The sequence below is a fragment of the Chenopodium quinoa genome, unplaced genomic scaffold, assembly GCF_001683475.1.
Source record: "Chenopodium quinoa cultivar QQ74 unplaced genomic scaffold, ASM168347v1, whole genome shotgun sequence".
Taxonomy (NCBI): domain Eukaryota; kingdom Viridiplantae; phylum Streptophyta; class Magnoliopsida; order Caryophyllales; family Amaranthaceae; genus Chenopodium; species Chenopodium quinoa.
In genome coordinates this window covers 40,853-52,099 of record NW_018744858.1, presented here as the reverse complement: position 1 = coordinate 52,099, position 11,247 = coordinate 40,853, and the positions used below count along the sequence as shown (strand labels likewise).

At 31.1% G+C, this 11,247-nt stretch overlaps 1 protein-coding gene and 1 pseudogene across 1 annotated transcript; both read right to left on the bottom strand.

Annotated features, from left to right (window-relative positions):
- Positions 1–596: 596 nt before the first annotated feature.
- Positions 597–2,010, bottom strand: LOC110704694. The gene is made up of 2 exons (XM_021882510.1): positions 1,872–2,010; positions 597–1,045 (listed from the first exon to the last, which is right to left on the bottom strand). The coding sequence occupies exons 1-2, from the start codon at positions 1,956–1,958 to the stop codon at positions 725–727; spliced, it is 408 nt and encodes a 135-aa protein (XP_021738202.1). The 5' UTR covers positions 1,959–2,010; the 3' UTR covers positions 597–724.
- Positions 2,011–3,315: 1,305 nt separating this feature from the next.
- On the bottom strand, positions 3,316–6,656 carry LOC110704693 (annotated as a pseudogene).
- Positions 6,657–11,247: the final 4,591 nt, after the last annotated feature.

Here is an 11,247-nt window from a genome sequence, read left to right as displayed (position 1 = left end):
ATTGAATTGAACAACTCTCAACACATATACATGAATAAAGAGCTAAAACTAATATATTGGACACTCAAGACCTGGCCGGAACCGGAATTGAACCTCTAACGGGAATCTTGATTAGGAGGAGTGGAGGACTGACTTAGCTACATGGTGAAAATCTATTTACTTTATGTATCATCTCATTGCATCCAAATACCCAATTATAAGATTGAAATTATGAAAAGATTTTTAAAAAATGAGCGAGAAGAATGAGACGGACTAATGTCATGATGTTTTAACTTTTTTCACTGAATATGCAACTTTTTTTCAATTGAATGTATTGTGCATATTTTGATTTTCAAGCTAGTGATTTTTTTCAATTTTCTAAAAAAATATAAGTTTAATCGATCCTAGGTTTCACTATCAACTTAAGATTTTGGTTGAGTTAGTCCTTTAACATTATGTCCATTATGTTCAAATAATGTGCATACGTATTTGAGTAAAAAAAAATGGTAAGTAAATTATTGACATCACATATATATCAACTCAATATGATATAGCAAAGTATGTATATTTGTCACTTGGGATTGTGTCTACTTCGCAAACAAGTGTACTACGTGCATAGTGCACCCACACTTATTTTTCATTGCTACATACTCACAAACAACCAATTGTACAAAATAACAAGACTTTGGATGTATGATAGACCCGAGTGTATAATAGATATTGCCCAACTATAACACTAAATTAATTACTTAGACTTTTCATCATCACTTTTTTCTTGGTCTTCTTTTCCCATGACTCTGTCTCTAATCTTTTCAGCAACTTTGTCCTCAATCTTCTCAGTGGTGTTGCCCCATGCGTTGCTCACTGCACCTATAATTGGCTCCTTCATTTTGTTAACAATGTTACCCGCTGTTTGTGACACTTTCTCAGCTGTGCTTTTGACATGTTCACCCGTTTCTTTGATTTGTTGTGCACCTTCTTTCACTGCATGAGTTGCTTCTTTTGCCTTTCGACATGCGTCGTCTACCTCTTTTTCTTTCTCCGATTTCCCAATTCCAAAAATTTTCTACAATAGAGTAATCGTTACACAATTACAATTACAATCTTAGGGTTACACTATTACATACAATGAAATGATTAATCACTTGTATTGATATTTTAAAGAATGTTTGTCAATCTAGGGTTTCAGCTTTGATCCTTGCTTGTATTTGAAATTCTTGTGGGTACATGTTAATATGGTTAATTTTACTTATTGGCATGAGAATGTTTCAAACCTAGTACATACTTTTAATGATAACGGATTGATTTGGGGGACCTACCTAGATATGTGTATTATTTCTTTATAAAAGGTTAATGTGACAGATCTTTTACTACTTGCATTTTAAACTATTTGCAACGATTAGATATTTTTTACTTACAATTTATGTCAAATCGTTGCAAATAATTTAAAACATAGGTAGTATATAGATTCTATTGTTGATGATTGATGAAACGAAAGTCTCACTTAATAGTATAGATAGATTCGATAATTGTTGATAATTGATGAAATGGAATCAATGAAATGGATCAATGTGATTCATTATCTCATTTAAATGACTACAAATTAAAATTTACCTTAATTTAATAAACAATACAATACATTATACATTAAAGATCTATCCTTGAGGAGTAAAATTCCTATCAAATTATCCTCTTTCAAAAGAATAGTATTGTTATAAAATGAGTTTTCGGTTAAATAAAATAGTACGTGGTATATAAATATTAAAACATAAATCTAAATATGATACTCCGTAAATGCATATAAAACATTTAGAAATAAGGCGACTGATTGTGCAAATTCATATCCATAAACCTATATCATTTAAATAAATATACAAAAGTAAAAACCTTACCTGTAATGGTCTTGTAGGAGCAATGACATACGTCCTATGGCTCAATTTATGGGAAATCCTTGATATCACCATTTTTGTTAAATCCATGCTTTCGTCTATGTTTTGCTTCTCTTCTTTTGATCTCTTCTATCTCTTCTGTGTGATAGTTTAGTTACATAAATTTTGTTTAAAGGAGTAACAGAGAAAATAAAGGATACGAGTCAGTTTTTTATTGGTCATTCCTATTTGTTTGGTTAATGTTGCACTAGCCACTAAACAATGTTTATTTTGTGGTGTATAGTTTAGATAAGTGCAACTATCATCCCTAAATTAAAGGCTCAAAGGCCTATGGAAAAAGGGCCATAGCTTTTATTTGAGGTGTAACATGATATAAAATACTTAAGCTTGTATTTTACGACTATTAAAACTTTATACAAAGTATTTCGTAATAATACTAACTATTAATGTCACACGTGGGAAACTTAAGAAATTCGTAAATTGAAACAATTTAGGTCATGTTGTCTTTACCTTATTGTTGTAGGATTGGAACTATTTTTGTTGAACTTAAATATTTTTTTATTTATATATATATTTTTTAATACTGATTTTCTATTAATTCTTCTTTAAATTTACTGAATATTACTAAATTCAAATTATTTAAGGGAACAAGGCCTTACTTTTATAAAAATTTATAATAATTCATTCATTTGGAATTCATTACAGAATCACATTGATGGTATACAATTAATAACTAAAATGAAGTAACACAGTAGCAGAGATATTTTTTATTTTATTTTATTTATTTTTTTTTTTTTTTTTTTGGTGAAAGTAGCAGAGATGTTATGTACAAGATAGATTACTTTGCAAAGAATTGGTTGTAAATTGTAAATCAAAATGTGTTAAAAAAATGTTAATTCCAAAACTTAAAATGTGTTTAAATTTACGATTATGCACATTTGATTGATAATTTGAATTGATTTTTAAAAACAAGTGAAATAATGTATAATTTTAAGGAGCATCATATTCAGTAGGTGATTTCCTCAAAAAAAAAAAAAGTCAGTAGTTGATGATCCTGACAGTGGTTTGGCAACTTAAATTACGTACCTTGGTTTTCGCAGGCAAAATCTTTGGTAGTCTGCTTAGCTTAACTGACTTGAATACATGTTTCGCCGAGCAAAACGCTTTCAGTTTGTGGAACTCATCAATAATGTGCCTTGGTGTTCACAGAAAATGAAGGAGGCAATATATGCAACTTTACAAAAACCTCAGCACCCTTTATTCAATGGTTTTGTTTTTTTTTTTTTTTTTTCATATATTGACCATTTCCGAAATTAGTTTATATTTGATCAGCATAGCTTGCAGTTTAACTCCTTGTAAGATTTCAGAATCGTGGTAGGAAACAATACAATCTGACAAATTATGAGCAATTTAGAGAAAATTTGTTCATTTGATACATATATATTGCACTAAACGAACTGAAATCAAGCCATAGTAAGGTGATTAACTTATTAACTTTACACATCATATTCATACACAAGTATATATATGTAATTCGTGTAAAGATAGTGTATACTTGTATAAACCACCAGAGATGAAATGGTTCACCATTTAGGGAAGCAGAGAACGTATCAATGACAAGTCAATCGACAGAGGAGAAGCCGAGAGTCTATGATATGTATCAATGGCTAATCAATCGACAGAGGAGAAGCCGAGGAGTATTCGAAAGCTATGCATAAACCAAATTCGAGCAGACGCACTTTGTACGGAACATTTCAAGAGTTTAAGACTCAAACAAGCTAGGCAAAATTATTATCAAACAAAAAGAAGCAAAAAACAAAACAGACTATTTATCTAGAATAGTCTTTGAGTACACATAATTAAACCTCTCAAAATTATTGTTAGCCAAAAATTACAAGTCACCCATAATTAATCATATATAACAAGTGTATCATACTCTGGCTTAGCAACAGCAGCAAGCATAACAGCTTCAGGGTTCAACACCCCACCTTCCTCCCACCTTCCTCCGCCAAGCGCAACCCCAGGTTCCGTGCTCGGAACCGGTGTAGCCTTAGAGCGCCTAAGGTTCCAAAACACAATCTCAGGCACCCTCTCATACCCACTCTCCTTATACTTCCTCTGTATCACTTTATAGTCCGTCTCCCAAGAACGATGCGAAGCCTGATTAAACTCCATATCACTGAAAATAAACAGCCTCTTTATCATCTGTTCTTCAGGAATTTTCCCTCTTACTGCCACCTCCAAAATCCTGTCAAACACCTTCTGTAAATCAGTACTCATACCCCACTCCATATCCCTGATAAAATTCGTCTTTTCCTTCAATGTTTCTCCTGTGATGGTATGAAATTTTGGATTAGTACTAAATGTGATTAGTTTTCCTTTCCATGGTTCCTCACTTAACTCCGAAATCAATAGACCAAGAGCAACCGAAACTTCCATTGGCTCCCCCATCATAGACCCGGAAACATCAGAAATCGCCATACAATTATTCAACTTCCCCTTCTTTGCTAAATCATCAACCATTCTCTTCCACTAAAGCTCGGCCACCTCACCGCCATTTTCATCATCATTTAATGAAGCAATTATCTCATGAGGTAGCAATGCTCCGGCTGCAATCGTCGCCTTTCCAATCTTCACCTTCTCTAAGTACTCCACAAATCTTTCTTCATCATGCTTGTAAAACAATGTTTTATACAATTTCATTGCTACCGAAGGGACCTTATTGTAAGGCAAGGTATCCCATTTCATAGCACTTATATAAACCTCGGGCAAATCGAGTGCCTTCCTTAGAGGGACTAATACCTCCTTCCTCAACCGATCACGGACCTTAAAAGCGTAGTGAGCATCCTCCATATCCTTATATTCCTCATACACTTCCTTAGGAAACACTCGCCTCGCGATGCTTTCACAGAGCAATGTCACTTCATCATATGAAGAATCAATTGTAGGACACCACTTTGCAGAAAGCCCTAATTTGTATAAATCACCCTTTTGAAGCAATTCAATATCTTCTTTCAATAATTCAGCAAATATATCAGCTATTGAATTGTACAAAAGCCGAAAATCGGATTCTTGATTATACTTGTTTAAAATCTTGTTAGTCCTCTCATTCTTCCTATGAAGCCTCAAAACCCTAGCTTTTTCTTTCTTCTCCTTCTTTTCCTTCTCTTTCTTTTCATCCTTAATTCTTTTATCCTCTTTTAATTTCCTCTTTCTTTCATCATCGCTATCATCACTCTCACTATCGCTATCATTATCATCCTCCATGCTTAACCTTCTCATCATCAACCACCGACTCATAAACCACCACGCCTACCGTAACGATACGGCAAACAGGAAACGTCCTCCTTACGCTTCCTAGTATTGGAACCTTCTAGAAGACGGAAGAGAATCTCAGGCATATCCTTCAAGTACCCGAAACCCGAAATAGGGCCCATGTTAAGGGCTAGGGTTTTAGGGTGGTTTTCATGGAGCCATAAAGCGGCAGTGTAAAACCCTTCTTTGTCTGATTTCCCCGTACCTCGAACACCCCTAAGATTGCATATTAACTTAAGGGTTAAAAGCGGGTCGTGTTCCCAAGAGAGTCGTAAAAGGCGAATGATTTCCAAGGATGGCGAGTTAGGGACAACATGGAAGAAGAAGTCTACGGCCGGGTTGCCGGAGTTTATGTAGGTTGCGGAACCATTTTCTGTGTAGCCCAAATGAGGGTGATAAGAATAACGGGAAGAATCAGAAGAAGAATCAGATTTATTGTTATCGGAGGTGGCGGTGGCGACGGAGGGAAGGGAGGAGAGGGGGATTTTAGGAGGGCCTAAGAGAGTGGTAGTGTTGGTGGTAGATGTCATTGTTGTGATAGATTTTTAGGGTTAATTTGTTTAGGGTGTGATGAATGTATATATGTGAAATTGGGTTTTAGGTTTTGTTTTATAGAAGATATTACTTTGGGATCAAGTACGTATCTATTAGGTTAAAGTGTACGTAGAGGCGGTGGGATAGAGTGAGTGAGTAGAGGGAAAAAAAAGCCCATGTTCTAGATGGCAAGCATTGGGAAGAGGTCAAACACTCAAACTAGCTAGCAATTTTCTTACATCAACATGCTTTCAATTCGATTTTATTTTTCGTTATTCTGTTTTATTTAGGGTTTTAGTGAATTGGGGAAATTATCATAAGAAAGAAAATAAGATTTTAAATAGAATTTAGAATTAACCACTTGACAAAATGATCAAATATAAGAGAGAGAAAATAGGGTTTTATTTTTTGTCCATGAAATTTGTGTGAAAAAAGCAGCGAATTACGTGAAAGAAGAGAGAGAAAATGCAACATGATCAAATATAAGAGAGAGAAAATAAAATTCAACTAAAAAGAAGAATGAAAAAAAATTAGGTAAATAATGTATAAATACATAGCTTGAAAAGAAAGTTAACAAAAAAAAAATTTAAAAATAAAAATACTAAACAGCTAATTAAGGGGAGTGTAGAGTGTAGGGGGAGTTGCATGAAGGACGACGTCGTATAAGGGGGGCGTAGGGAGTGATGCATAGTCTTGGGTCTAGGGAAAAATTTGTAATTAGTAATGCCTACACCCTAGGAAATTCTGCCTACACGCCCTCTATTATTAGTACAATGCCATTTTTACTTCTTTTTTCACCTACATCTTCTTCTCTTCCGTAACTCTACAAATATCAAATCCCTAACCTAAAATTAATTTGTTTCTCAATTTTAAACAAATTTGAAATCCTCAAACTCACGTATGCCGACGAAACGACGAAAATGATTTCGGTGATGACGATGAATTACAATTTTGCTTACAAAAGACATCGTCATCATAATTCAATTTTAATTTGGATTGTAATGATTATTCAATGTTATTAGATATCTCCTCAATCTCTTGTTTTTGCATTAGAATTTTGCAATATTATTTAATGATTGATATTTGTTCATACATACTTGACACTACAGATTTACAAATTGAGTATAAGTGTGCATACTTTGGTTGAGGATGCATGTTAATTAACCTAATTTATTCATTTATTTATTATTGCAGTGATTATACATACTGTAATAAATGCACAATTTCTAAGAGATGAATAAATGTAAACTAGGGAAAATATGTTAATTAGTTATAGTATGAAATAGGCAAACAAGGGATTCGTGTGTTATATTGGTGCTAGCCTGCTAGATTAGAGTTGTGTATAGTTAGATTAGTTTTATATTGAACAAATAAAATTATATATAGTGTGTATTTAGAGTTTCAGATGATTAAATTGGTTGCTACTTCAAAAAAATGATAAAGAATATAATGGCTCTAATTTCTAATTTGATTGAGCTATTTCCTAGTATAATAAGGATTTTAATTTAGTTTAAAGCAACAATTTCACTTTGAAATCTTCATTTTTATTTTGATAGATGTTCATTATGATATAAATACATGATTTTTACATATTAATTTATGATTTACATATGTTCATTCTCATTTCAAATGTTCATTTTAAACATTAATTATAGTTCATTTTCGTATTTTTTAGAAAATATTTCCAAATGTGTGGTTGTTTAAAATATAGTACACCCATGTTTATCTAGATATTGATGTATTATTTTGTTATTAATGTTCACACATTAATAAATGTACATTTGGTTGTTGATACTTTTTCACTTTTGTGTCCTAAAGTGTCCATTAAATATTGATATACATCATAGTCATAAAATATTGATAGATACGTGTCTTGTATGTTCATTTTCATTTGAGTACATGATCAATCCTATCATGTATTGATAGATGTAAATATCATTTTAAAATATAATACGTGTTAATTATTATATGAATATAAGGTCAACCACAAGTCGACAGATGTTCATATGAATTTTAGATTTAAATAAGATCGTTATGTAGGAAGTATTCACATCACAACTAATTCCAAAAATTATAACATGCAAGCAACAAAAGGTGAAGTAAGTAGGAAGTTTCAAAACTTTAACCTACATGTTTTTCATGCCTATTTTCTTTCATGTTCATATTCATACTAATATATGTTCATCTATATAAATAGATGTTCATTTTCATATCATTTTGATCATTTTAATTGTTATACTTTTTGATATTCATTTTCATTAAAATTGTTCATATCTAAACTTACTCATATTCAAATCCAACAGTTTGTATGTTTTATTTATCAGGTAAATAAGAGAATCATAGATGGATTGGTGAATAGTATAGTCCTAGAACTATGCTTCACGACTATCTTTCTTGTACGATAAAACAAAGAGATACTTGAAGAGAAAAGTTGGTCATATCAACCCTAATTAGGTGAGGAGAGGGTGTCTTAAAAAGACGAATTATGGCTATCATAAAATTCATTTTCATTAACTAAATGTTCATTATGATATTGATAATTAAATGTTCATTGTCATTTTGATACATGATCATTTCATATAAAACATATTTTCCTTGCAATATTGATACATAGTTATTCACATATTAATATATATTCATTTTGGCATTGATATATAAATGCTCATTTTAATTTGATAAATATTTATTCATTTTGATAGATGATCATGCACGAATTAATAATATATGTTAATTTTCATACCTTAAGATATTCATTTTTATTTTGATACATGTTCCTTTTCATATTGATATATGTTCCTTTTCAAATTAATACAAACTCATTCGTTTATTATACAGTTCATTCCTATATTAATAGATGATCATTTTCATTTTGATAGATATCAAATTTTAATATTATTAAATGTTTAATTTAATTAGTACTTGTTCATTTTCATATTAATAAATTTTCTTTGAACATTAATATTGGCCGAAATAAGAGGATGTTCACTTTAGAAGACAATATGTACATTTTGGAATCTAATCACTCGTATAGGCTTATATCTAATTTGGTATATCTAATATTGATCGCCCTCCCTTTTAATATAATGTTCTTGCTAACGAGCGTCCCTAGGGCGTTGGATAACATTATAAACTATTTCTAATATAAAATGGTATTAATTTAGGAATGCATGTTAGAATCACGTATATCGATGTAATTATTGTCTATTTATTTCAATATATTTTTAATTTTAGTTATTTTATATAACGCCTTGTCGTTCTTTTGTTTTTGCCTTAATTAAAAGCCAAATATGATCCTATCTTAACTAAGTATAAATTCCCTCAAAAAAAAAAATGTAAATATATGGTCAAGTTAACATTAATGTTAGGATTCTAGAATTTGTAAGAAATAATGCTGTCAACTAGTGAGTATAAGTAATAACTAGTAGCCTAGTAGGTATGTAGAAGAATCAATGGAAAAAAAGAGGAGAGAGAAAATCTTCATGAAAATAGGATAAATTTTTTTAGTAGAAACATTACCAACCCCCCCCCCCCCACCCCTTTTTTTTCATTAATACCTGTTATTGTACTTTAATATATATTTCAAAAAATATTATTTTAAAGATATATATTGAGATTAACTCAACAATAATGAAAATAATCAGAAGTGTAAAAGTTATTATAAAAAGTCAAAATAATGCAATTAACGATTTATTCATTTCAATCAGCCATATGATTTTATCCATCCATAATAAAACCTATTAATTATTTAATCACAACAACAATATTGGTATAAAGGAGGTCGACAAGAGCCACTTGCATAACCACCTTGTTGCTTACAAAACCCATCACAGTCTGGTAGGTCCTCGCATTTTCCTTCGCAAACTACTGCGGCTCCTATCATCCACAAAAAAATAGAAATTAAAATCAATAGAAAATAAAAATTGAAAGAAAATAATTACATTTTTAAAGACTAAACAAAATTGTTACATATAATAATAAAATAATTGAAAGGGGATCCTAAGGATACTTAGGAAGACACTTAGATATATTTAGACCCACGAAAATTTTCCATTACACTGTGTGCAATTCGCAAAAGTACAAGGCTAACAATATACGAAGTATATGCAATCTTTATGCTCGCGAAAGAAGAGTTACTATAGAAAAAAATTAAAAATTAAAAAATTATTGTTTGGAGAGCCACATAGATAAGTTATAAGAATCGATCTCAGGATCACCTGAAATTAGGAGAGAAACTCTAACCACTTGAGTTATCTCTCACTCTCACTATCGAAATAATGACATGAAGTGAAATTTAATTATGATTAGAATTCAAAAGATGTACCCGGTGATGATGAAAGGAGAAAGAAGAACGATATCAGCAGCAACATTGGCAATACATTCACGATGAAAAAGTAAATGATACGGTTGAATGCCATGAGAAAAAGCTATAAAAATGTCAAATAAACTAGCCAATCTAAATTGTTTAACTTTTATTGTTAGGCTTGTAAGGTTCATATATTTATATACCTAATACAAACAATGTAACATTTTATGTTTAGCTTTCTTGGTCTAATTATTGGATAGAAATCTCTAGTAGTTTGATTGTTGTGTGAAAGGCATTAACTTTATGGTAAGAAATCACATGAAGTTAATGCAATTGATATTTTACTTTTAACGTTTGTGGGAATGATATTAAGTAGCAAAAATTGATTAATTATCATGTTGATGTTGATGGCAACTTTATTGTTGTGTGAAAGGTCATTTTATGAAATAAAATAAAAGGCAGGTTACCGTATATAAGTAGCAAAAATTGAGGGTTATCATATAGAATTTCCCTTAAATTTAAGTATAATTAAATTTGAAGGTGAGGGTAAACTGGATGGTGGTGTTGATGGCAACACACCGGAGGAGAGTGAAGTGAAGGAGGTGGTTGTAGGGAGCAGTATGATAGGGGAAGAGGAGAGAGAAAGGATTTATTTTAAAAAAATTCTAGCCATAGTTAGTTTTTTAACTAAAAAATTTAAGTTAAAACACTCACTAAGGTTATAAGATGGAATAATATTTTAATTAGGGCCATTTTGTGAAATAAAGTAAAAGAGGGGTTACCATATATGAGTAGCAAAATTGAGGGTTACCGTGTAGAATTTCTCTAAGTTTAATTTATTTCTTAAAGGTTAATATATGTTTCGTAACACCTCAAGAATCAAGATGTATTCTTTTCTAAATAATAATACTCCGTATTTGAACTAGTACTCCCTTCATTTTTAAATATTTGCTCAATTTCTCCATAATCGGAGTTTTAGGAGAAATTGAAAAAAGTAATAAAAATATGGAGGTAGTTGGGTAGGTGGAAAAATAAAAAATTGTAAAACGCAAAATTAGTTGAGAGAATTGGATGGGAGAGAATATGAAATTAATAAAATATGATTTATGTTGGGTCCTCTACTTGAGTGAAATGAATTAAATATTGTAAAATCTTTTCAAATAAGAAAATTGAGCAAGTATTTAAAAACGGCCGGAAATGAAAAGTGAAACAAGTATTTAAAAACGA